This window comes from Petaurus breviceps, unplaced genomic scaffold (genome assembly GCF_028583685.1).
Source record: "Petaurus breviceps papuanus isolate PSGF00001 unplaced genomic scaffold, PetGlider_PUasm1.0 186, whole genome shotgun sequence".
Classification (NCBI taxonomy): domain Eukaryota; kingdom Metazoa; phylum Chordata; class Mammalia; order Diprotodontia; family Petauridae; genus Petaurus; species Petaurus breviceps.
Window position 1 is genome coordinate 55,606,927 of NW_027185798.1, and position 24,740 is coordinate 55,631,666.

At 35.6% G+C, this 24,740-nt stretch overlaps 1 protein-coding gene and 1 long non-coding RNA gene across 3 annotated transcripts in view; one reads left to right on the plus strand and one right to left on the minus strand.

Moving 5' to 3' along the window:
- The window catches only part of COL11A1 (collagen type XI alpha 1 chain), a 301,954-nt gene that overhangs the window by 274,937 nt on the left and 2,277 nt on the right, over positions 1-24,740 (plus strand). Inside the window, exons 58-66 of the mRNA XM_069090512.1 lie at positions 10,880-10,933; positions 12,285-12,392; positions 13,340-13,393; positions 13,506-13,541; positions 13,648-13,701; positions 14,868-15,117; positions 19,804-19,916; positions 21,321-21,389; positions 23,279-23,512. Coding sequence (XP_068946613.1) covers positions 10,880-10,933; positions 12,285-12,392; positions 13,340-13,393; positions 13,506-13,541; positions 13,648-13,701; positions 14,868-15,117; positions 19,804-19,916; positions 21,321-21,389; positions 23,279-23,512 — 972 coding nt within the window. The remainder of the gene's footprint in view (positions 1-10,879; positions 10,934-12,284; positions 12,393-13,339; positions 13,394-13,505; positions 13,542-13,647; positions 13,702-14,867; positions 15,118-19,803; positions 19,917-21,320; positions 21,390-23,278; positions 23,513-24,740) is intronic.
- LOC138162938 (uncharacterized) overlaps positions 1-24,740 on the minus strand; it is a 1,121,756-nt gene that overhangs the window by 61,301 nt on the left and 1,035,715 nt on the right. The gene's annotated exons all lie outside the window — the stretch shown is intronic.

Genomic DNA, 24,740 nt, shown 5'->3' on the forward strand with positions numbered 1-24,740 from the left:
AGTTTCCTGGCACTTCTTTAAAAAAAAAAATCATACTGGCCCGTGCTTATGGTCATTCTATGATCAAATAGTTCTGTCCATGAGTAATGCAGATCAATAGAAAGATTAAACATCAAGCTCCATTATTGAAGAAAGGAAACATTTTCCTAGCACTAAATATGACTGGGAGTTGGTTATTTTGACTGTACTCTGGTCTCTTGCTACACCACCCCAAATACCCATTAAATATTGAATTAGAGCATCTTATTTGATCAGTCATGCTGTTTGTAAATGGATGGTTATTTTATGATTGGGATCAGGGATTTTCTTTGTGTCAAATTAGGGGGAAAAAAGAACCTCTGTTCTCTAAGCAGATGCCTGAGCTTCAGAAATGCACTTGTTGGTCATGTAATTATATTACAATGTAGAGCATAGTTCAGAGTTAACATGTTCCAGCACTCATTTTATAGATCAGGAAACTTTGATTCAGAGAAGTAAAATACTAAAGGTCCCAAAAGTAGTAAAAAGACAATAAAATTTGGGATTTCACCTAAATGCTTCTGGTTCCAAATCCAATACTCTATTTTTACCTTAGCACCTTCCTACCCTCATATATGTTAATTTCATCTTCTCATCATAATACTGTTAGGGTTGTTTCTCTTCATACTAGTAAATTTGGGTTTTGGCCTAAAAGAATTAATAGCCATCTGTGGTAGGACTAGGATTACATCAATTAAGTTGAATAGATACGTCCCTGTTCCCTAGAAAACTCATGACAGAGATGCAGAGCTGTTCCAGATTTAGAGAATGATTTGATCGGGGTTATGGAGACAGGAAAGCATAAGACATATTGGGGAAATGGTGAGTAGTCTAGATAGTGCCTTTGAAGGAAACTAGTATGATAAAAGACTAGAAAAACAGAATCAAAAAAGGTTGTAGAGGCCATTCAGTGTGGAAGACTACTTAATCAGCCATTGAAAAGTTTTGACATGATTTTATTCATACTTCTATTAGAACAATTAATCTGGTGGCAGTTCAGGGGAATGGCATGGGTGAAGATACTCATTACTTATCAGTATGTACCAGGCACGATAAAATGAGAGTCTGCACTAGGTTTCTTTCAGTTTGAATGGAAAGGAGAGGATTTGAGGCAAGAGATAACTGTATATAGAGATTAAGGATTCATTTGCATAGATCTTAAAATCACAAGAATGAATGAGGTTGTCAAAAAAAAAAAGAGTGTATAGAAAAAAAAGAAGAGGGTCAAGGGCAGATACTTAGAGAAACACCAACATTTATGGACAAAAAGAAAAAAAAATGAAACAATAAATGAGCAAATGAAGAAACCAGGAAAAAAAAAAACAACACAGAGGGAGTAAGAAAACCCATGTTAGAAATACTATAGTAGTAAAACAGAATAGTTAGACTGAGGAAAGACTGTTGGATTCATGAATCAAGTAATTATTGGTGACTTACAAAAAATACAATTTACTATAAGTTTGTTGAATAAAACCATATTACAAGGAATGGCAAAGGAGGGGATTTCTATTGATAAAGTAGAAATAATAATTATAGAGCAGATTTTTCTAAGAAATTTCAGAATAAAAAAATAATATAGCAACAGGGACAAATGAAGAAATTTTCCATCTCTTTTTTTTTTACAGGGGAATTTAATTGTGTTTATAGGCAGAAAAAAAAAGTTGAAGAAGAAAGAGAGCTAGACAGAGACAGGAAAGATACATAGAGAAAAAGAGAGAGAACAATTGATGGTGTAAGATCTCAGAAAAATAGTAAGTAGAAGTTTAGGGATTCATTCAGGGGGTATCTCTTCCTGTGAGATAAAAGAGAATATTGAAGAATAAGTAAATATCTAAAGATTGCTAAGGTCTTGAAGAGTGATGCTGAAGGACGCCAGGATTGATTATTCTAAGGCTAGTGATATAAGTTTGGCTTTGAATGTGAGACAAGAAGAGGTTGGAATTAGGATCTTGAAAGAGTAGAGCTGTTTTGCAATGATCACTATAGAAAATCTGATAGCGATTGACAGAGATAGATAAAAGAAACAGTAAATGTCCAAACAAGATTCAAGAACATAAATCTGAAGTGAACTCAATTAAGCATGGTTTCCTGACTTTCTCCAGAAATGTTCAACACTTTTCAGATCAGATTGTGGTGTGTGATCAGAAATCAGATTGTGGGAGTTACCTGAGCGTTAGAACAGGTAGAATTTCAAATGCGTGAAGCATTGACAATAGGATGTGAGTGAGAGCATCTTTGAAATAGTTCATCCTGTGTTCCAGATTGAATGGAGAGAGAAATAAAGGCAGCAAAGGACTGATGAACTAAGGGCAGCTAGGTGGCGCAGTGAATAGAGCACCAGGCCTGGAGTCAGGAGGACCTGAGTTCAAATCCGGCGTCAGACACTTAACACTTAACTAGCCTTGTGACTTTGGGCAAGTCACCTAACCCCAATTGCCCTCCAAAAAAAAGCAAAAAAAGAACTGATGAACTGGAAGAATAATTGGATGGGAAATTGTGACTGGAAGTCACAATGAGGTCATCGATTAGGTTAACTAGGAATAAAGTGGTTGAGGGAGAGGCGTTTATAGTCAAGGAGAAGTTCAGAATATTGAAAGTGGAATAGATATCAGTGATAAAACAGTTCAGACCATAATCCTAATGCTGGCCGACTGAAACTGAGAATGAAGATCATTAAAGTTGACCAGGTTGAAGAACTAAGAACCAAAATATTAAACTTACTTCATCAGTTCAGTTCATACTTTGGCCAATGTACAGTATAATTGAATAGGTTTTCAGTATGGATGTTCAAAGTCTAAATAAGTCACCATTTACTGTCCATGTATTAATCATCCTGTGTGTTACCTCTACATTCAGATTCACAAGAAAGTTTTCCTGTTATTTTAAAAAAGTATTTTAGAAGGGGAACCACTTGTTGAAATTATATGAACATAGAAGGTTCATTTCTGAATTTCTTATTTTTGCTTTTTTTTTTTTGAGGGCAATTGGGGTTAAGTGACTTGCCCAAGGTCACCTGGCTAGCTTTTGTGTTAAGTGTCTGAGGCTGGATTTGAAGTCAGGTCCTCCTGACTCCAGGGCTGGTGCTCTATTCACTGCACCACGTAGCTGTCCCCAAATTTCTTATTTTTGGAGGGGTGGTGACAAGTGCTAATTTTTCTAGACCACATGAATTGATTAAAAATATTTTAAAACACTCATATTGTCAGTTAATTGACCACATTTTTCAGTGTAAGTTTAAAAGATGTCAAATTTTGAGTGATTTTGGTCAGTAGACTGGCTAACATGAGAGAGACGCCAGTCTGGGTACAAGATTCAATTAGAACAACTCTCTCTGTCTATATATTCTCTTATATTTTCAAGGGAAGTCCTGTTAAGTTTTGGTAATCCATTGACTTTACTGAGAGGGATTTGGCAGAAAAAGTAAGTCTGCCTAATGTCTACTGAAGTTTTCCAGAGATTTTTTCTGAATATACAGGATTTTCCAATAAGTATTCTGACCTTTCTCAAGATGAAGTGAAGAAATCAGTCTGGAGACTTCCTTCAGCTAATACTAAAAATAAAACCCATCAGGCAGATCCACGAAACCTTTTCTGACAGTTACTTCTTGTTTCTGACTCCTGGCTAAATGTATGTAAATAGTGTAATCAACAGTACAATTAAAAACTGGTGTGTGCCAAGTGAAATAACAAGGAGAAGCGTCTAACTACATAGTCTAAATAAAGCTCTCTATTGATGCAAGGGCATTTGGGTGGCATTTGTAAAGTGATTAAGTGTTAGACTTGTCATGGCTGCCATTAGTTTCAATGTAGTTGCTTTAACTGCTTTTTGAATCTTACTGAAAGAAAAGCTTCTCAGAGAGATCAAGGGAATGTTCAATAGAGCTATGTACAAAGTGACTTTATTAATGTTAGACTTTTTTTTTTCCAACCAAAATAGAGCTCTATTCTAATAGTCAAGCTTTACCAAATTGAAAGAAAATGCTTTTCCAACATGGTCTAACTATCAAAGTAGCCCATCAGAGTCAACTTTGATTCTTTCTCTCCTCCCCACCCCTATATTCAGTAAGTTGCCAAGTGTTGTTGATTCTATCTCCACCACATATTTTGCGTCCATCTCTCTCTTTTCCCTTGCTTATGAAACTACCCAAGTTCAACCCCTCATTATCTTTCACATAGACTGTTAGAATATCCTAATCATTGGACCCTCAGCTCTATAGTCTTCTCTCAGGAATCCATTGACTATCTTTATAAGATACCTTCCTAAAGTGAAAGTACTGTCATGTCTCACACTAGCTCAAGAAGCTTCCATGGTGCCCTATAGTCTCTAAAAGCAAATACAAAATATTCAATTTGTTTCTTAAGACCTTTCATAGTTTGGTTTCAGCCCGTCTTTTCAGGTCTCTTGTACATTATTCCTTTCCAAATACTATATATTTCTGTCGAGGGCCAGTCTCTGACCTGGTCCATACATGGGAAGAGATGATGAGCCTATCTTAAGACAGAATATCACCTTCATGGGGAGCTGGCTTGGGAGAAATCCTGGACCAGACTCTTCCCATGTATGGACCGGGTCAGAGACTGGCCCTCAACATATTCCAACCAGCTGACCTGCTTCTTATCCCCCAAGTTGCATTCCATCAATCCCTTCCACGACTTCGTCATATAATCAATTTCTTCCTAACTTCTGATCTTAGAATCTCTTTTGTACAAGCTTCAATTCCTGGTGTCTCTAATGAAAAGTCTTTACAGATACTCCTCTTTGGTCCTTTCTCCCTCTGAAATTTTGAGAATATTTCCATATCAATGTCAATGTCAGTTCTTAAATCTTTACATATTAAATTCCCTCCATAGAAAGTAAGCTCTTTGAAGGTAAAGACTTACTGATTTTGTCTTTGGACCCCAGCACTTGGCAGATTGCCTTAGGCAAGAAAGCATTTAATAATGATCTTTTTATGGTGGCAACTTCAAAGTGATATATTCTCCCTTCAAACTTAATTTTGTAATATAGGAAACACATTTATTTTTTTTAATCATGCCACTTTGAAGCTTAGGTGGAAAATATTCCCTTACTTATTTTATTTCCCCTCATAAAATGTTAATTGTAATAGCTTCCATAACCAATCCAATTTTAACTAAAATTAAGTAAGCAAAACTATTCTTTGGTGTCCCTTGCCTTTCATGTGACCAGCCAACCTAACCACAATTAAAGAATCAAAGAAAATTAATTTTTTTAAAGGAAAGTTTATGTTCTTCCTTAACCTAATGATTTGCAATATTCATTTTCAGGCAAACTAATTTTCATGTTACTTTTCCTTCCTTCCTTCTTTCCTTCCTTCCTTCCTTCCTTCCTTCCTTCCTTCCTTCCTTCCTTCCTTCCTTCCTTCCTTCCTTCCTTCCTTCCTTCCTCTCTTCTTCCCTCCCTTATTTCTCTTTCTTTTTTTCTTTCTTCCTTCCTTCCTTCCTTCATCCTCTTTCTTCTTTTCTATCTAACCCCCTCTGTCTCTGTCTGTCTTTGTCCCTGTCTCTCTGTTTAAACACATTACTAAGACATTCAAAGTCATTTTTAAAATAGGAAAACCCCATATATATATATATAGGTTCAGATTGAAATGATGAGTTTCAGTCTCGATGTTTATCATGGTTATTATCATTTTTGCTGGGTTGTAACAACATATAAGTGGTATTAGTGTTTGTAACATTGCATATTAATTGGCCAAACTGGTATATTAATGTATTTACTTTCCACTAAGTTAAAATGTATTCCAACCTTTAGATAAGGTTCAGGGGCCATAACTGCTTTGGGCTTCAATGAAACTAATACCAAAGCAAATATTCTGTAACACACAACGCTGCAGGTAAAAATGTTGGACTTTGTAATGCTGAAGCTTAAGCATATACCATCCCTGTTTTCCTTTTCATTTATATTCATGAATTATGTATTTGCCAGAGGTTTTGCATCTTATTGCATTCTGAAGTGGAAATAGAAAACACATCCCCTTTAGATAACATTTTCAAAATAAAGATTTGAAGTTTTTGAATTTGTATCAGCTTCTTAGGGTCACCCATTACTGTAACTAGTATCCTAATTTCAGAACTGTTCACTCCCGGGAGGAAATTGGTAATAATGAGATGCAGACAGGCCAATCTTAAAACATGAGTCTCATATGAGATTACTCTCTTAAGAAAACTAACATATTTCTTTTAATCTTTTTAAAGAGTATACTTGAAGAGATGGTTGTTGAAGGATATAAACACCTATGTAGAATACAATAACTTTCCCAAATTATTTCAAAGATCAAATTTAAGTGTAAGTTAGACCAAGTGTGAACACTTAGTATGTCTCTTTCTTACATTATTTTCATGTTAAAAACAGAAAGGGTTTAGAATCTGTATACTTATTAATGAGAAAATTAATACAAATGTGTGTACCAAATCAGTATTTCCTCTCATAAATACACTAGGGTAAAATCACTCTCAGCAGACTCTTGATCACATATAGTCATGTATATTTGAGGCATTGAAGTGTAATGGAAAGAAAGCTGACTCTAAAGACAGGAATATCCAAGTTCAAGTCATTCCTATGACACCATTTGACCTTGGGCAACCCTACTAACCTGTCAGTGATCTAGGGAACTCCATAAGATCATAAATCACAAAGAAATGGCAATCTATATTAGTAAAAAGAGTTTTCTCATGTGGGAGTTCATATAAATGTGAAATCATAAGTTCAGTCACTATCTCTGTATCTACAGTGAATTCTAGGAGTGGAGGAACATAAAATGGGAAAGTGAAAAGAACTAATGTGTTTGAGCCAGCTTCATGTTTTTCAGTCTGTGTGAGGGGAATATATTTTAATGGGCAAAAGTTAATTATCCAAATATGTCTACCTACACAGAACCTCTACGTAGTTTATTTCAGGCAATGATTTTATAATTGGTTTGACTGTATCTAACTTTAATAGGAGTACAGAGTCACTTTTACATGAATGGACCACATCTAAAGAATTCCCTGCAGATTTTAGGAGACCTAACTATATGTCTCCTATTCTAAGAAATCATGCCTTAAAAAATCCTCAGTGGGTTTGCTCTGAAAAATACTTGACGTGGAGTATTCACTTCTATCTTAAATTTCATATAACTCATTATATTCCATCTGACAGAGTTATTCAATACATGGCATTGGTTATCCTTTTTGCTTAATTGCTGGAGCTCCACCAGACCTCTGGATCCACAGAAAGGGGGTGGGGATTATATTCCTGACCTGTATAATATTTTAATTTAAATAGCAGGAATGGAATATATATATTTTAATTTTTAACACAAATGATATCCTGTTCTTTTCTGATATGTGTAGCCAGAGTTAGTGAGCTGGGACCACAGTGCTTTAGCAAATTAGATCGTGTTTCATTTTTGAGTCCAGTGTTAAAATCCTGCCTCAGGATGTCCTTAAAAATAAATTTTGACAGTTTCCTTCTAGTCTCATTTGTACCTATCTCGGGCACAATTGCTGATCTCTTCACAAGAGACCCTGGGCTAGAATAAGAAAAACTTGGGGCTAGGGATTAATCAACCACCTCTACACCCATTCAAAAGAGTATTGTCAGGCTTAATTCATTTTTTGGATGAAAAGGGCTTCATGTGTAAATGAATATGTTATGTCCATTATTATTATTAGAATGGTATAAGGAAGCTGGCAGATAGCTGTACTTACTAGGTCCAACTAAAGCCAAGTATTTTCAGATGTCTGTATATTAAATTAAGTCAGGAGTAAGAAGAAAGGGAATGTTTCTAATATAGAATATTATAAAGCTTTCTTTTTTCATAGGGACTAAGTCATTCAATCTCATCAGTCCCTTTCCTTGAAATTTCAGGACCTGATTTAGCTAATTTTAGGCACTCAACTGAGTATCCAGTCTGGATCCCACAAACTCCAATATTTTCATAAAACTGTTAATATTTGAAAAAAACTTATCTTGGAACCACAGTTCACCATATAAGGGTGGAGGGTGTTGCCCCATAGAATGAGACCTAATAAATGTGGAGAAATTTATATAGGGTATTACAATTCAAATACAATATCCCTTCAAGAGTCTTACATATTTTCTTTGTAATCAGAACCATTTGTTTGTGGAGAGGAGATGTCTGTGCAGTTAGACAAATGTTTAAACCTCATTACTTATTCCAATACTTCTAGGCCCCGTTAATTTGGGTAGTCCCTCTTGATTGTACTGTGCCTTAGTTGACAATCTTTATGAGTATGTAGTAGAGACAATTCATCTTTTCGTAATTTATCTTCCAAAGACAAGCATTTTCTTCTCATGCAATAGACACATACTCTTCATCTAAAGACCCATAGTCAAAGCCTTTCTGGCTCAGTAGGGTCTATCAGGTAGCAACTAGCCAGTAGTCTTCAAAATCTTGAAGTTAATCTTTAGTGGAGGATTAATAATTTGAAAATGATCAAAATTATATTAATAATGATATTTCTGTGGTTTTAACAGCATAGGGATAGGGACTGTCCCTGGGATTTCATTCATATAAGTAACTCTTAGATGAGGAAACTCACTAACAATGGAGGTATTCTGTGACATTTGTCTTAGAGAGTTGCCTAGAATAGTGTGAGATTAACTGGTTTGTATATTCCAGGCAGGACTTGAACCCAGGACTTCCTGACTTGGAAACAAGCTCTCTGTCTGTTATACCATAGCAGCCTTTTCAAAGCATAAAATATTTAAGAGCGTTTGTTTTTGCCAAGTCTTTGACTTCATTGGAGAAATTTTATGAATACAAGATAGCTCTATGTTATCATGTGTATTTTTTGTGAAATAAAAACTAGTTCCATTATAAGCAGATTTCCCTCTGTCATGAGTTAATTTTTCAGACTGCAAAAAAAAAATGAAGTTCAAAAAGCTACCAGACAGATTAAAATTACATATTATTGTACCTTAGCATGTCTGAGAAGATAAAATTTATTTGATTGACATCAAAATTGACTTTGCTCATGAAAATAAATTATTTGTGTTGTATACGAAGTTTTGGGTACACTCCAGTATATAATCTGATATTGCATAGAACTGATGCTAACATATTAAAAATGTGTAGTTTTAAAAATCCTTTTTTTTTTGCTATTACATTGCAATGTGTTTCTTATATTCCATAGAAAAAAAGTAATAAAATCATGAACAGATCACATACAATAAAATATCATGTGGCAAAATGATACTCTTAAACCCACAAATATAGCTCACATCTTTACTTTAAAAATTACTTTCCTTACAAGCTTTGAGAAATAGTTTCAGTAGGTAATATTCTTATCTTACAAAAGTGGAAACTGAGACTTAGACTGGTGAAGTTACTTATGGACTGTCACAGAACTAGTAAGTGGCAAAGTTGGAGCTCACACCGAGTTCTTCATAACCTTAGCTCAAGTGATTTTTTTCCCCGCTCACTGCACCATGCTATTCTCCATACACTAATAAAATTATCAGTGTTCATCCTCGCCCTCCACACCTACTTTTTATCTTAGTAAAAAAAAAAAGACATATATATATATATATATATATATACACACACACACACACACATAGAGCTATTCTTGTACTACCTTTAAGATTGATTGTGAAGGGAATCAAATCTAGATGCTGAAAAAGTCAAGAATATTCATCTAAAAGTGCTCTAAGATTGATCTTAAGCACTACAAGGCTTCATATATTGTGCCAAAGGAATTAATTGCCTGATTTGAAATCACTCCACATTATGATATCATGATGTGGGCAAATTCTTTTTCTATAGTGACCATGTATAAGAAAGAAATATGACGCAGAAATTAAGATATCTAGATGTTCCCAAGATAAGGAATTAAGCTGTTATGTAAGTACAAAAGAATCACCCCAAGAGTTGGGGGGAAAGAAGAAAGATGAAACAGGAAATATAGTCATATATAGAGAGAGATCTAAAATGAGAAAGGGGTATAGTTAAAAGGGGAAAAAGAGAATAATAGTATCATGAGTCAAGAGACCTCAATCATTAGGTCTTAATAACGTCATAAATAACCTGTCTGAATTGTTTGTAATTTAATTGTGAATTTCATATTTATTTGGTGCTTTAAAGTTTTATAAAGTACTTTACCCACAGCAATGCTGTAATGAAGGTGGTACAAGTTAGTTTCTTAACATTAGTGTACATTAGTTTCCTCTTGTGTATAAGGAGGAAGTTGGAATTCATGATTTTTAAGTATTCCTTCTAGCTTTTAAAATTCTGTCTGTCTCTAGTGGCTTCTTAAATGTGCCGAGTTAGCTAAATGGAAAACTATTCTGAAAACAAAAGAGCTGCAGCCATGAGCACGAGAAAACCTTTTATCTTACCTTTTGTTTCCAAAATATGGAGGAAATTTTTAATACAAGTATCCTCATTGCCTGTCAATAAATCATACCGAAATAGTTCAGCATCAAAAGCACTTTGAAGATTATTTTTTTCAAGACATCCTCTTAACCTTTTGAAAGATAATAATTGGAAAGGAGGAAAATGGCAAGAAAGAATCCATTGGCTAAAACATTATTATAGAGTTTGGAAAGCTCCTTATAGACATCTTAACTTTTCTTTTTCTCTTTAGTTGTCCATTCATTTAAACAGCTCCCTATTCCTTCTTCAGAATCAGAAATGTTACTGTTATTAAAGAGTAAGACACACTGATTTAAAATACATATAGGTATTTAGGGTCTCAAGATTCATATTGGTTTCTACCATAATTATGTTGAACTATCCTTTTCTAAGATCTGATAAACTCTGTGTCAATCCATTATAACTGTATATCAGACACTAATGTTGTGGTTTTTGACTTGTTTGTTTCATTGTTTGACCTAGGGCCCCCCTGGCTTACCTGGACTGAAAGGTGACCCTGGTTCTAAAGGGGAGAAGGTAAGTTAAGCATGCAGCCAGTAAAACACACATGTAAGCACACATGTGTATATAATGCATATTGTGTGATGTACATGTATACATGTGCATGTATATAATATGTATGTCTATTTATCTACCTATTTACCTATTATATATTCCTTATAATAGAATTAGCTTTTAAGAGTGAAAAACAACTAAAAAACTAAGAATATGGCCTTTATAAATAAATGAGTTCCCTATTTTTAAGGAAAAATTATATGTTGAAATTGCATCAATTTTTAAAGATCATTCCATTTTTTTCTGCCACCCTAACCAATCTGATTGGAATTAAATCTCACCCTTCCAGCTATATTCAAGAAAGACCCATTCTGTCAAGTGTGGAACAGTGGGACAATTATAGGATGCTCCATTTGTTCTCCACCATCTCCATCACCATCCCCTTCCAGGTCTCCATCAAGAAACCATATGGACAAGGCATATGGTTATACTAAAATAACTGTCCATAAAATAAACACATAGAATAATGAGATGCCAATGTTGACAGTTTTAAACAGGAAAAGACAAAAGTGGAATGGATAAACATTAAGAGATTTGACAGGATCTTGTGTAATATGCAAAGTAATTGTGAAGAATGAAAAATCAGGTGATGTTTAAGGATTAAGAAATTTTGTTGAGAGAACATGAGAGCTCTGAAGGAACATAATACTTTAATGAGAGATGCTCATTAAAATATTTTTTTAATTTTCTTTTTGTTTCTAATGTAACATAATATGGTTATTATTGGTTAGTTAATGATGGAGACTCCTTCCTGAGACTGAACTCTCATGGTAGACTTTTTTGGAAAGGCTTATCTCAATTCTCTTTCAAATAACCTGCTAGGTAAACAAGGGCCTAAAAACAGAAGAGTTGGTTGAAGACTGGGTATGCTGAGAAATGTTTAATAACTAGCTCTCCAGGAAAAAAAAAATGTAGGCACGATGCACTTTCAAATTTAATCTGCATATTAATATTTTTTCCATTGCTTTCTTATGACAATTAAAAAACAATAACAAGAATAAATCAAACCCTGATTGTAGGGTTTGCTGATTCCCAAGATGTAAATGCTCACATTGAAAATTTAATAATAAACTCTCTAGTTTAGATAAAAAGCTGTCTCCAAAACACCTTTGCTTATATACCACCTGGCCCCTACCTTCTTGTTCTATTGTCCCATCCAAATCTCTTGTGTTGGTTATTTCAAGGATATTGAAAACGACAGTGGAGGACTTAGTTTTTGAAGTATAAGAGTAAAGGTACAAAATTGAATTTGATATTATAAGTAAAGTTTGTCTAGTGGCAAATTTGTTTTTCGCTGTTTTTTTTTTCAAAGGGTCATCCTGGTTTGATAGGTCTGATCGGTCCTCCAGGAGAACAAGGTGAAAAAGGAGACAGGGGACTTCCAGGAACGCAAGGAACTCCAGGAGCCAAGGGTGATGGTGTTAGTATTAAAAAAAAAAGTCCCAAATTATCCCTTTCTTTGTCTATCCATCAGTATTTCTTGTAAGGAAATATTCTTCTATGTATGTGAAGAAATAAAATTCAAAGGCTCTACATTTCAAGCATAATATCAGGACTTTATTTTTAAGAAATGATTTTTGTTTCATGTTGTAGAAGTTATGGGTTAGAGAGTTTTCAAGTAGGAAATATAAATAAATTCACTGGCTAGAGGGGAAAAAAAAGATATGCAATTATCCCTTCCACATCATTGACTTTCCCCATTGCAGTTTTGCTATATCATGGGCTAGTGTAAGAAATTAAATGGGAATTTTGCAGAAGCTACAGATGACATACAAAAGCCAACAGATAACACAGAAAAAAGTTTGGAAACTCAGAAATGCATAAAATTTTATATGTATACTATTGTATAATATTAACATTTTATCTTTTATTGCCATAATAATTCAGATTTCTTCTGTGGTACAAAGGGAGAGCCAAAAATTTCTACTTGGATTTTTCAGATATGAGGAGTGCCACACCCACAGCCCCCCATCCCCAAGTTGGGGGGATAACTGTCCATCAAATCAATAGGTTGAAATGAGAGTGAAAGAAGTAGCCCTGGATAGGCTTAGAGAGTTGGCACAGAGAGAGGAAGATCAGCATTCTAATCCCACCCTTTACAATAGACTAGTTGACCTAGGACAAACCATTAACTACTCTGGTGCCCCGGGGCATTGGTGGAGGATATTTCCTCGTAGGGAATTCCTTTATTAATAAAACCTCAGGCTTAGGTGTTTTTTTTTTTAATACATTCCTTGCATCTAGACACTATATGACACTATTCTAATTGAGTCATGTGCCTTGGGGGAGCTCTGTAGAATGCATCACTACTCAGGGAAAACTAAAAATGTATCCTGGAAGGCTCTAATTCCCTGGTTCTTTCTTTAGGGGATTCCTGGTCCAGCTGGTCCTGTTGGCCCCCCTGGTCCTCCAGGTTTGCCAGTAAGTTCATGCTCTAGATATGTCTGACAGTATCTTACTCCCCTCAGATGGGTCAGGATATTGCTTTACTGTCACAGATTCTCATGCCTATTTGTCATTTTCCTTTTTCTAGGGTCCTCAGGGTCCAAAAGGCAACAAAGGTTCCTCTGTAAGTATACCTACATTTTTTTTAAAGTTTTTCATTTTTCATTTGTGAACCTTTCTATGTATTCTTCTCAGGACTCACAGCATTAATCCCTTTCTCTTTTCAACAGGGTCCTACTGGTCAGAAGGGTGACAGTGGTCTTCCTGGGCCTCCTGGGCCTCCAGTGAGTATATTTTTGTACTAAGGTTATATTAACACTTTATATCCTGAGACTTTAGATGATCTCTCTGAGTACAAAAGAATTTTAAAAACTTAAAGTCAAATGTTGCCATCATTTACATTGATAATGTGGAAAACAACAAAAGTATCTCTTACATTAAAGTAGGTCTCCAGGCCCTGAGCTGAATTATCTTTGAGTCTGTTTTATATTCTGGGAATAAATATCCCACGTATACCTTGTAATGAAAGATTCATGCTGTAATTATCAGAATTATAGCAGGATTGTGGCATATATCTACTCCCCTCAGGTATATGTCATTAGTGCAATAAAAGCAAATGTGTACATATCTCATGGACTCCTCCATGTGTCCACTGTGTCTGAACACAGAAGTGCAGACATTTCACATTTATTCTAGTTGTGCATATAGCTTCCAAAAGTATGCCTTAACTCCTGCATTGGCAGTACATTTGTATAGAGGAACCAGACATAAAAATGAAATTCAAAACTGTCCTTTGAGTCCATTTTTATGTCTAGACTATGAGCACAAAACATGGGGATATTTTCCCCTTATCATATTTGATGATGTAGACTACTGTTATTATTGTTTTTTTTTCCTGGAAGGAGTAAAATTTGATTACATAAAAATTAAATAAACCTAAACCTCAGTAGTAAAGTACAAATTCCAAGGATTCCAAAATTTATGAATGTGGCATCAAAATTGCAAATGCAAGCAATTATTTACATACTCAGGAAAATAGGAAGACTCCATTCAGACTCAATTACTTTAAATTGCAATTGCATTCTCTCAATTATTTTGCTAAGTGCTGGAAGAGAGATAGTGTTAATAGTACCCATATTCTAACTTTGCCTTGTATAAGAGAAGCACACACACACACACACCCAGAAAAATCTTTGCCCATAGGAGCTAGAGGTCTATTGGAGAACGTGAAACTAAACTAATAATACACATGCCAAAATTAGTAAATGAGCCAATTCTATAGATATTGTATACTGAAATACACTAATGGGATAAAAATCAGATCATTGCAGATCTACTTCAGGAGAGCAATAGCTTTCTAATTACAAAGTAATTAGGCAATTATAGATACACCTGAACATTATGAATTTTCGATAATGCATGGAAATAGCTTCTGATTCTACATTTATAGGGCCCTCCCGGTGAAGTCATCCAGCCTTTACCAATTCTGTCACCCAAAAAGACAAGACGGCATGCCGAGGGTATGCAAGCTGACACAGGAGATAACATCCTTGATTACTCTGATGGCATGGAGGAAATCTTTGGTTCTCTCAATTCTCTGAAACAAGACATTGAGCGGATGAAATATCCCATGGGCACCCAGAACAATCCATCCCGAACTTGCAAAGATCTGCAGCTCTCCCATCCAGACTTCCCAGATGGTATGTTAATAATACATGACAAAGCAAAAGCACTGAACCTCTGATTTACTAAGGTGTATTGTCAGCTCATTAATCCTTGTTATATGGTTAATATAGTCTCTAAACAAAACTAAAGAAAATGATCATTAATTTCAGACTTTGAGAAAGAAAAAAAATCAACTTACAATGAGGGTAATTCAAGTTCTGCTAAGGAAAACCCTTGTCTATAAAACAGGACTTTATTAAGTTACAAGGTTTACTTTGGATGATTAAAGATAACATGATGTTTTATTTTATTCTATATTTTAAGAATTAAGGTAGAGGAAATTACATAGGCTAACTGAATACATGTGGATTTCAAAGTTCAGAATTGACTCAATCACTAGTTCTCCTAATGAGGCATTTTAGGCCAAATAAGAAATTGCATTGTCCCTCAAATAGAAATAGCCAGTGTGTCTCAGTTACTTCTTAGTAAGGATCATTTTGTTCCATTATAGGTAGAGTATGAAGCAGTCTTCAAAATAGGAAGGGTTGATCCAGTCTATTTCTTAGTTTCAGTGAGCATAAATATTGACTAGTAAATAAATAAAATTAAAGTTGTAATTTTAAGAGCAATGAGTATATTTTCACTTTAATCAAGCACAGATTTTATCTAAGAAATAAGTATAGGTACTATCGATTCTATATATTCTATAATTAAATTCAGCAAATTCAATTCAATAAACTTGAAGCACACCAAAACTTTCTTATCTCAGAAAAATAAAAGCTACTTAGTCATGCTTCCCACATATTTTATTTGTGAAAACTTCAACATAAGACTTCATATATGACCCTAGGATCTATAATCTAATGTGTTCCTATTAAAGTTAATATTATTATTTTCAACCCAATGTTTTAGACTGTCATAATCTTTTGGTATTCTGATCCTACCATTCAACATATTGCCTTTCTCTTCTATAACATCTGGGACACATTCTACAGATGGATTGTGACTTTGGCCCATAATTAAGCAATAAGAGGATGGCCTAGACTATGCTTGGGAAATCACACTGTGCTTTTACAGAATCTAAGTAGCTTCCCAGCGCAAAAATCTTATCTTTTTGACAAAATATCCTTTTCCCAAGTGACACTCAGTGGCTGTACATCTTGGAACACTACAATGCCCAAGCAAGTAAAGCTACATGTGACCCAAAAGTCAATAGAATGATGAACAGTATACACACAAATGGGCTCTAGGATATGTCTAGTGATGATTGCTATAAAAGAAGGCATGTAGGTGATATCATTGAAGAAAGAGATGATCAGGAAAAGAATTGTTATGTTCATGTAGAAGGAGTAAAAAAAGTAAAAGATGCAATTCAATTCAACAGATTTGATTAAACACTTACTATGTACCAGATACAGTGCTACATTCTGGGAATGTATCATAGAGTTCTGCATATTGCAGGTGCTTCGTCAGTATTTTAATGGGCCCCTGATCTAAATTATGTGAATATTCCTCCTCTTGCCATAGAATGCAATCCATACATCATTTTTCATCTTTTGAGAATTTTTTTCACTGTCTTAAATCTTTCTCTTGGTCCTTTTACATTCTTTGAGTAACCAGGCAGTGCTCAGGCTAGCCATATGTCACAAAGATTGTCAGCTGGGCATATCACAATAGTCTACAAACTGGTGCCCCTGTGTCAAGTCTCTCCTTTCCATGGCCCATCTTCTGCACAGTTACAAATGGATATCTCTAAAGCAGAGGTTTAAATGTCCCTCCTCTGATCAAGAAGCTTTGTTAGTCCTTTAATGTCTATAAAATATTCTTTTACTTAGTATTTAAAATCCTTGGTTCCAAGCTGTTGTCCTCATTTGATTTTATATAACTCATCCTAATATTCTTTCCTGTATATAACATACCATTTCCCACCTCCATGGCTTTGATCAGTCTGTTCCCAGGCCTTCTTCCTTATTTCTGCCTTTAGGGTCTAGCTCTCTCCAGACTCATCTCAAATTTCACTTCTTGCTTGTGATTTTTCCTGAAGGTCTAGAAAATGTTACTTTGTTTATATTCTGTATTTACTTACCTTCATTGTTTTCTTCCAGTAGATTAATATTGGCTTGTGGAAGGCAGGGAATGACTTGTTTTTGTCTTTGTATTCCCAGAACTTAGCACACTAGTGTTTGAATTTGTTAAATTGAATTGCAGCTTTTACACTTAGTCTTTCTACATCACTATACCAACTCCTTTATTGATCATCTGTTTCCTCAGCGATATCACCTACACTTCTTGTATAGAAATCATCACTAGAAATATACTAGACTCTAGAGAACAAATTCTTTTATTAAGGGGATTTGTTCTGTGGAATTTGGATTCAGTCAAAGGACTGCACATGAAGACCTTGAGGCCACAGTTCCCTACCCCTTTACTAGAGTCTACTCAAATGGGTCTCAAATTTAGTAATGAGATTTGATAGAAGAGAGGTACTACCATGTTTCCCCGATAATAAGCCCTCCCCCGAAAATAAGCCCTATTGAGATTGCTACTGTAGTGAAGGTGATCCCCTGCGCTACATGCTACATTACGGTACCCTCTGTATGCACCTCCCCCCCCCCCCGAAACGCACGCCGCGCTCCGAGCTGCATCCAATCAGAGCTGCAGCAGTGAGCGCATCATCCTGTTCTTCCCCAGTGATTTGTTTATTGAATAAAGGTACATTTTTTTGTTCACATTTACCTGTTTATTAAAATTGCTGTCAATGTTCATTAAAATAAGCCCTCCCCTGAAAATAAGCCCTCTGGTGTTTTTCTGTCCAAAAAAATTAATAAGACAGTGTCTTATTATCAGGGAAACACGGGTAATACATATTCTTTTATCAAAGATGCTTTTATTTTTTACATTAGCTAGGACATTTGGGGTTCGTAGCTCAGATGCTCAGGATTCTAGTATCCTTCAGTTTTGTCTTTGCCAAATACAGAGTTATTTGGCATACACAAGTCTTTATTTCAGATAGCAATGACCAAGTTCAATATAAGTTCAGAGTCCATTGCAGTGGCTGGAGAAGGATTAGAAAGAGAAATAGGACTTGGTCTAGGCTTTGAAAGGAGTGCCGGGTATGAATAGACAGAGAAGAGGGAATTTGTGGGAAGAGTGTAAATTCATGTTTAAGGAGTGTGAGAAATGACTATTAATAACCAACATCTTGGGGAGATTCAGAGGCTCTTCTCTTTTTCTAAATTCCTCATTTTAAAAAGTTCAAATTTTTTGAAGGACAGAGATTGCCTTTGATTCTCCGGATCTTGGTTAGACCCCACCCAACCTTGCAAGGAATTTAATCTAGGTTGGGGAAGCCCTTTGTGCTCTTCTCTAGCTTGTGTGGAGACAGATCCTTTTGCCTAGATAGCCCAAGGCTGCAGGTGTTTTGAGTAGAGATAATTTCTGTGTCCAAAGGTTATTTGGACAAGCCCTCATTGAAAATGGTATATAAACTGTGAACCCTGTGGCCTTTGGTCTAAGAGAGATAGCCAAATAACCATCCTTTTATTAATAACTCATTGGCCTTATTAATAAAATGACTAAATTACCCAGAAACTATGTATGTATCTGGAACTTTTTTAAACATCACAGGAGAAAACTGGCCTTACTCTCAGTGTTGTCCATTCTTATATATATAATCCTACAGGTGGTGGGGAACTGGAGGCGTCTGAGCAGAGGAGTAACAGACTTTGTCACTATTTCAGAAGATGCATGAATCATCACTGTGTCACCTCCACCATTTCTTGAGTTGTTTTGTCCAAAGAAATGTTATTTCCTTATCAAGCTCTTGGAGAAGAGCCTCTCCAAATTTAACCCTGCAGGTTCTTAGTCATGCATAATCCAATGTCTTTCTGGTACTTGAGTTAGCAGAGAACCATGGAGATGAACAATTCAGAAGCAAATCTCGGCTCTAACTTTGACACTAATTCCTGTTGCATTTCATGTTTCTAAAGCATAGATTTTTGTGGTAGATTACAATTAGGGTAAGCTAAAACTGTCATTTTAGATTCTTATCGTTAATATATATCTTCTTTTAAAAAGAGACAGTACAAAATTAATGTTAGTACCTTTATTCTGAGACGATCTCTGCTTTCTTCTATAAAATATCTACAAGTTGTCTCCTCCATTAGACTGGGAGCTCACTGAGGGCAGGGATTTTTTTTTACCTTTCTTTGTACCCCCAGAGTTAAGTCAGTGTCTGGCATTTAATAATTATTGAATTGACCTGACATCAGTAGAAACCTTCATGAGCTTCTGTAGCAGCAGGAGAATAGAGATTATTACCTAGTGTCCAACCTTCTGGGAATAAGCTTCTCCAAGCGTAACTAAACTGGTTCTTAAAAACCATTGGTCACCAGGTCATTCATGAAACATTTCTGTACCTCCGGCTCTGCTGTCATTGAACAACCAGTCAACTCTGTTACACAATGAGGCATCGAGATAAGATCACAGTATAACTCCCCAGAATGTAAGCACCTTGAGGTTTTGTCTTTGTAGTCTGTTTTTCAGAGGAGGAAACTGAGGCAGATGAAGGTTAAGTGAATTACCCAGGATCACACAGCTAAGTGTCTGAAGCTGGATTTGTACTCAGGTCTTTCTGACTCTAGGCTTATCTAGTTGTCCCTGAGTATGACAACACTTTATATAAATGATCCTTCATGTTACTAATGCCATGTATCTTTTAGGTGAATATTGGATTGATCCAAACCAAGGCTGTTCCGGAGATTCCTTCAAAGTTTACTGTAACTTCACAGCTGGTGGAGAAACTTGCATTTCCCCTGACAAGAAATCTGAAGGAGTAAGTACCAATCTGTTTTGATAGTGACTGCTGACAGTTCTTGCCATGTTTTTGCAATATTGAACTAAGCAGGAGAATTATACTGTCACATTTTCATATATCTGCTTTTCTTACAGAGTAATTAGTATATTCCATTTGCATAAACATGAATAAGGCAATGAAATGATACGCAGAGTTAACAAATGCCCCTCCCTCTTTTTTTTTCAGCCCAGATGTGTTTTCTATACACCTGCTTGCTTGCTAACATTCCCCCATGTCCCATGACACAGCACAGCTGTGAACCAGTTGTTTTTTTTCTGTTCAAACTGAAATATTTCATGACATAGTTTAAAGATGCATATTATGCTCAAATAACATTAATATCTGAAGAATAAGGCCTATATGGAGTAAAATAAAAACCATTATTCTGAGTATGGTCTGTCCATTTAGACTAAACTAGTAGTTGACATTGTAGGTACCCTTAATTGTCTTTTTGTTCTATAAATTTTGCTTTCCATTTCTAATTAAACTTGATGCAAATCATTATGATATAGGGCAAATTCTTTCCTAGTATAAGTGTAAGAAGAATACTGAGTGTGCTACATAGGAGGAGAATTTGGTTTTCATTTGTATTCTTGTACTAAAGCTCATTTTTCTAGTAAATGTTATGCAGCATTCAGAGGTACAGAAACCCCTAAAGGCATCATAAGTTGCTATATGTGAGGCTGAGCTTTTCAGTGGAAAAGTTGGCTTTGTGTTTATGGGAAAGAAAAAAAAAATACACACCCACCTGCTATGCAGTGGAGAATAGCCAAGCTTCAGCACGAAAGAGAAATTTATGGAAATGGAAATAAGCTCCCCCCCCAATGATCAGTATTATTCCCTATTGTGAAACCTCACTCTTCTTCTCCCTCACCCCTTTCTGAATCTCAGTAGTAACTGTATTCCCAAGGCTATATAAAACTTCTTCAATTACACAGGGGATGGAATGAGAAAACCAGTTCCATAGCCATGATTTTTGCCTCCTGAGCCTGCTATTTCCTAGTAAGAGATCTTCAGAGTGTCTCCTTACATTAACTATACTGAGTATTTCTCCATGCTGACAGATGGCTACTGGAAAAAGCAGTCCTTTTTTGAACTACCAACCACATTAAGATTTCAAACAAAACCCTATGGCTATTAGTGCATTTCCACCTCCAGACTTTTTTTGAGACACGTAAAGGAAGGAGGGATGTCTTTCCAATTTCGCAAAATCAAGCCCCTCTCGTGTTTTTCTCCCTCCCTGTTCTTCTCATGACCTTGGAGTTCAACAAAGTAATAGTGCAGATGATGCATTTTGTTTTCTTTTTCTTATCCAGAAATGTTTAGAGACACACAATTCTTTCTCTTGATAACATTCCCAAACCTTCTCTTCTTTTACAATAGGTAAGAATTTCATCCTGGCCAAAGGAGAAGCCAGGAAGCTGGTTTAGTGAATTCAAGAGAGGAAAACTGGTATGTTATTATAGCTCCATGCAATCATTTATTGCTACCATCACAAGTGAAGCTCCAGTTGTAAATTCAGACTATCCCTGTAAAAGGCTGAATTATATAGTACAAGCACCCTTCTCTATATTCTGGAAACTGCTCTATTCAGATGTAGTAGGCCACTCTCAGATTTTAGTGATGGACTAAAATTTCTCTGACAGAATGAATGGAAGTACCCTGAGTTTTTACTGAAATATATAATCAACTAAATGCTTCAGTTTTTTGACTGTTTGAACTTAACATTCTAATATGATTATATTAGGAATATCCACTATAGCAATGACAGTACTTCTGTAGAGTTTCTGCCCTTTCATACTATATCAAAGAGTTAAATTTCTTGCCATTTTTAGGCCCAGTCAGTATATTGTTCTCTCCCTAGAGGAGGACATAGGAGTTGAGTAGACTAAGCTTTGTGGTCACTTGATTTCTTTAAATAACACAGTTAAGCTCTCCTAGAGTGTTGCAGATGGCATATAGAAGTTAAGTCACTTGCCCATGACGCCTTAGCTTGTCAGTAGCAAAGGTAGGACTGAAACAGATTTTCAGCTCAACACTATATCCATTGTCAAGCTTTCTCTATTATTTATAATAAAATATATTTCTGTTCTATTAATTTTTTCATGGATGTTTTAGGTTCATAGAATCTGAGATGAAAGAGACCATAGAGGCCATTTAATACATTCCTTTCATTTTACAGATGAGGGAACTGAGGCCTAGGGAAGGAAAGTGACTTATCCCAGATCACGCAAATAATAAATGGCAAAGCTAGGATTTGAACCCAGTTACTCTGATCTCAAATTCAGTTTTCTCTTAGGTTTAAGTTAAGCCTTAAAAGCTTCCATGAAATTAAAATTTTTGTATTAACAGGTTTCCTAGAGACAATATAAAATGAGAAAAAAAATTTTTAATGTGCATAAGACAATTAAAGATCTTCATGTTTTTAAAGTTGTTAAATTCAAAACAATCATGTAGCATATATTTTTTTCATTTTAATGTCATAGGGTGGGTTGACAATAGATCCTTTTAAATTCTTGACCCTTAAGCCCTCAGTACATTTCTGCCAATATCACCTACTCAGAGTCAGTGGTGCCAACAATGCTAATACATTTTCCAAATACCAAAGTTTGAATCTTGAGTTTCACATTTTTTTGTCTGTATCTGATATTTGTTTCTGCTAAAGGTCTATCCCAATACCTCATTGTGGCATGTTTCTCTGCTGGGTTATAGGTGGTTATACCAATGGCCAAAGAAGTTCTGGCAAATCTTGTCCAAAAAATCACATAATAAATAGAGAGCAAGAAGAAGCCCCCCCAGCCCCTAATCAGGCCTTCTGGTCCAAAGGCTAATCTGTTCATTTACAGAAGAGGAAACTGGGCTAGGTTGAATTGCCCAAGGTCACCCAGATAGTGGGCATCCTCAGATGCTAAATTTAGCCTCTTTTCATAATTCTCTACCAACTCGTGATTTCCTCCCCCCCCCATAAAACCTAATTCACATATACACATTTCTACATATACCTCAACTTTAAAAGCATTCATCTGGATGCAGCAGAGCCAATTACATGGATGTATTATCTTAACTGATTCAGAAACTGTGACAAGGACCTTAAATGATTTATTTAGTGGCATACTAGTTGACAAATAGGAGAATAGAACTGAATCCTGAACCTCGAATTCTTGTTCTGTGTGGTCTAGTCCCTAAAGCCTGTCTCCATTCATTGAGTCAGAATGTGTCTATAGATGCATCTAAATGTGTCTGAACACCATTTAGTGTCATCAGAGGCTCTGTTCTTTGATGTCTCAGGGTGTATGGAGGGGGGAAGAGATGTTCATATGCCTGCATTTTTTCTCCCACAGCTCTCTTACTTGGATGTGGAAGGGAATTCCATTAATATGGTTCAAATGACATTCCTTAAACTCCTGAGTGCCTCTGCCAGGCAAAATTTCACCTATAATTGTCATCAGTCAGTGGCTTGGTATGATGTGACATCTGACAGTCATGACAAAGCACTCCGGTTCTTAGGATCAAATGATGAGGAGATGTCTTACGACAACAGCCCTTACATCAAAGCTCTCTATGATGGCTGTGCTGTAAGTAGAAGTTCAGACTTTTTTACGTAATTTTGTGTTTTCTTTTCCTTTAGCAGAATGACAAGGCTGCTTAGTCATTTTCTCCATGCAGCTCTGTGTCATATTTATTTGGTGAATGGATGCCAATTTTATTTGGGATTTGATGTTTAACAGTAATATGCCCTTAGCAGAGTTAATTAGGAACACCTAGGAGTGGTCCCTTAAATAAACAAAGAAAGATACTATTTTTTAAAACCATATAAGAAGCAACAGTATTGGTCTTGCTTATTTTGTATTGGTAATAGGAGGAACCCATGTTTCCTTCAACAATCATTAATAAATAATGTGAGCAGAGAACCATTCCTATGACAATTTTAGAGACCTTTCATGGGTATGAAAACTTAACTTTAGTAAATTATGGTAACACTTAAGATTCTACACAGATACACACACACACTCACACACACGCTCACACACACATACATACACACCTCTGCACATGCCTGTGTGTATATGTGCCTATTTATAGACATCTAGTCTATCAATCAAAATTTACATGAGTGTGTGTGTGTATGTATCAGATACCTATTTTCCTAGGGAAAAATATTTAAGTTACAAGAATTGTGCTTCTAAGAGGATTGGTTGTGTATTGTGACTACCACCCCATGGCAGAGTCATCTTGAAAGCCTGACTAAAAATCTCAGTTTCTTAACCCTCTGAGTCCATGATTCCAAGTAGGCAGATAAAAAATCTTCAGGATGATGTTTTTTTTTTTCCCAACAGGATTTCTTTTCCCCAAGCCCCTTCCTTGAATTTTCTTTTGGTATTGGGACTACATTATGCTTATTGATTAGGTAAACATTTAGTGCCAATCTTCAGGTTATGTTGGAGGCCATCTTGTTATTTGGAACCTTATTTACTTCCAATTAATTACCCCATGAAAACAGCAACATTCAACTGAAAATCTGCCATAGTACACTCCATTGAAACAGTAGGAATTAATGTAAATAAACCCTCCAAAAGTCACAGCAGTGAAGAAACAGTTGTGTATATCACTGAGTTCAAAAGAAGATTAGGAAAATACCAAGAAAGTTATACCTGACTCCAGCAAGAAAATATAAAGGAGTTGAGATAAGTCAAAAATCATGAGGTAGAAATGATTTTTTTTCAAATCTTGTTTTATATGTTCTTAAACTATTTCTTGTAGAATTATTTGTAGCATTTAAAACATTGATTGACTGCTTTGCAA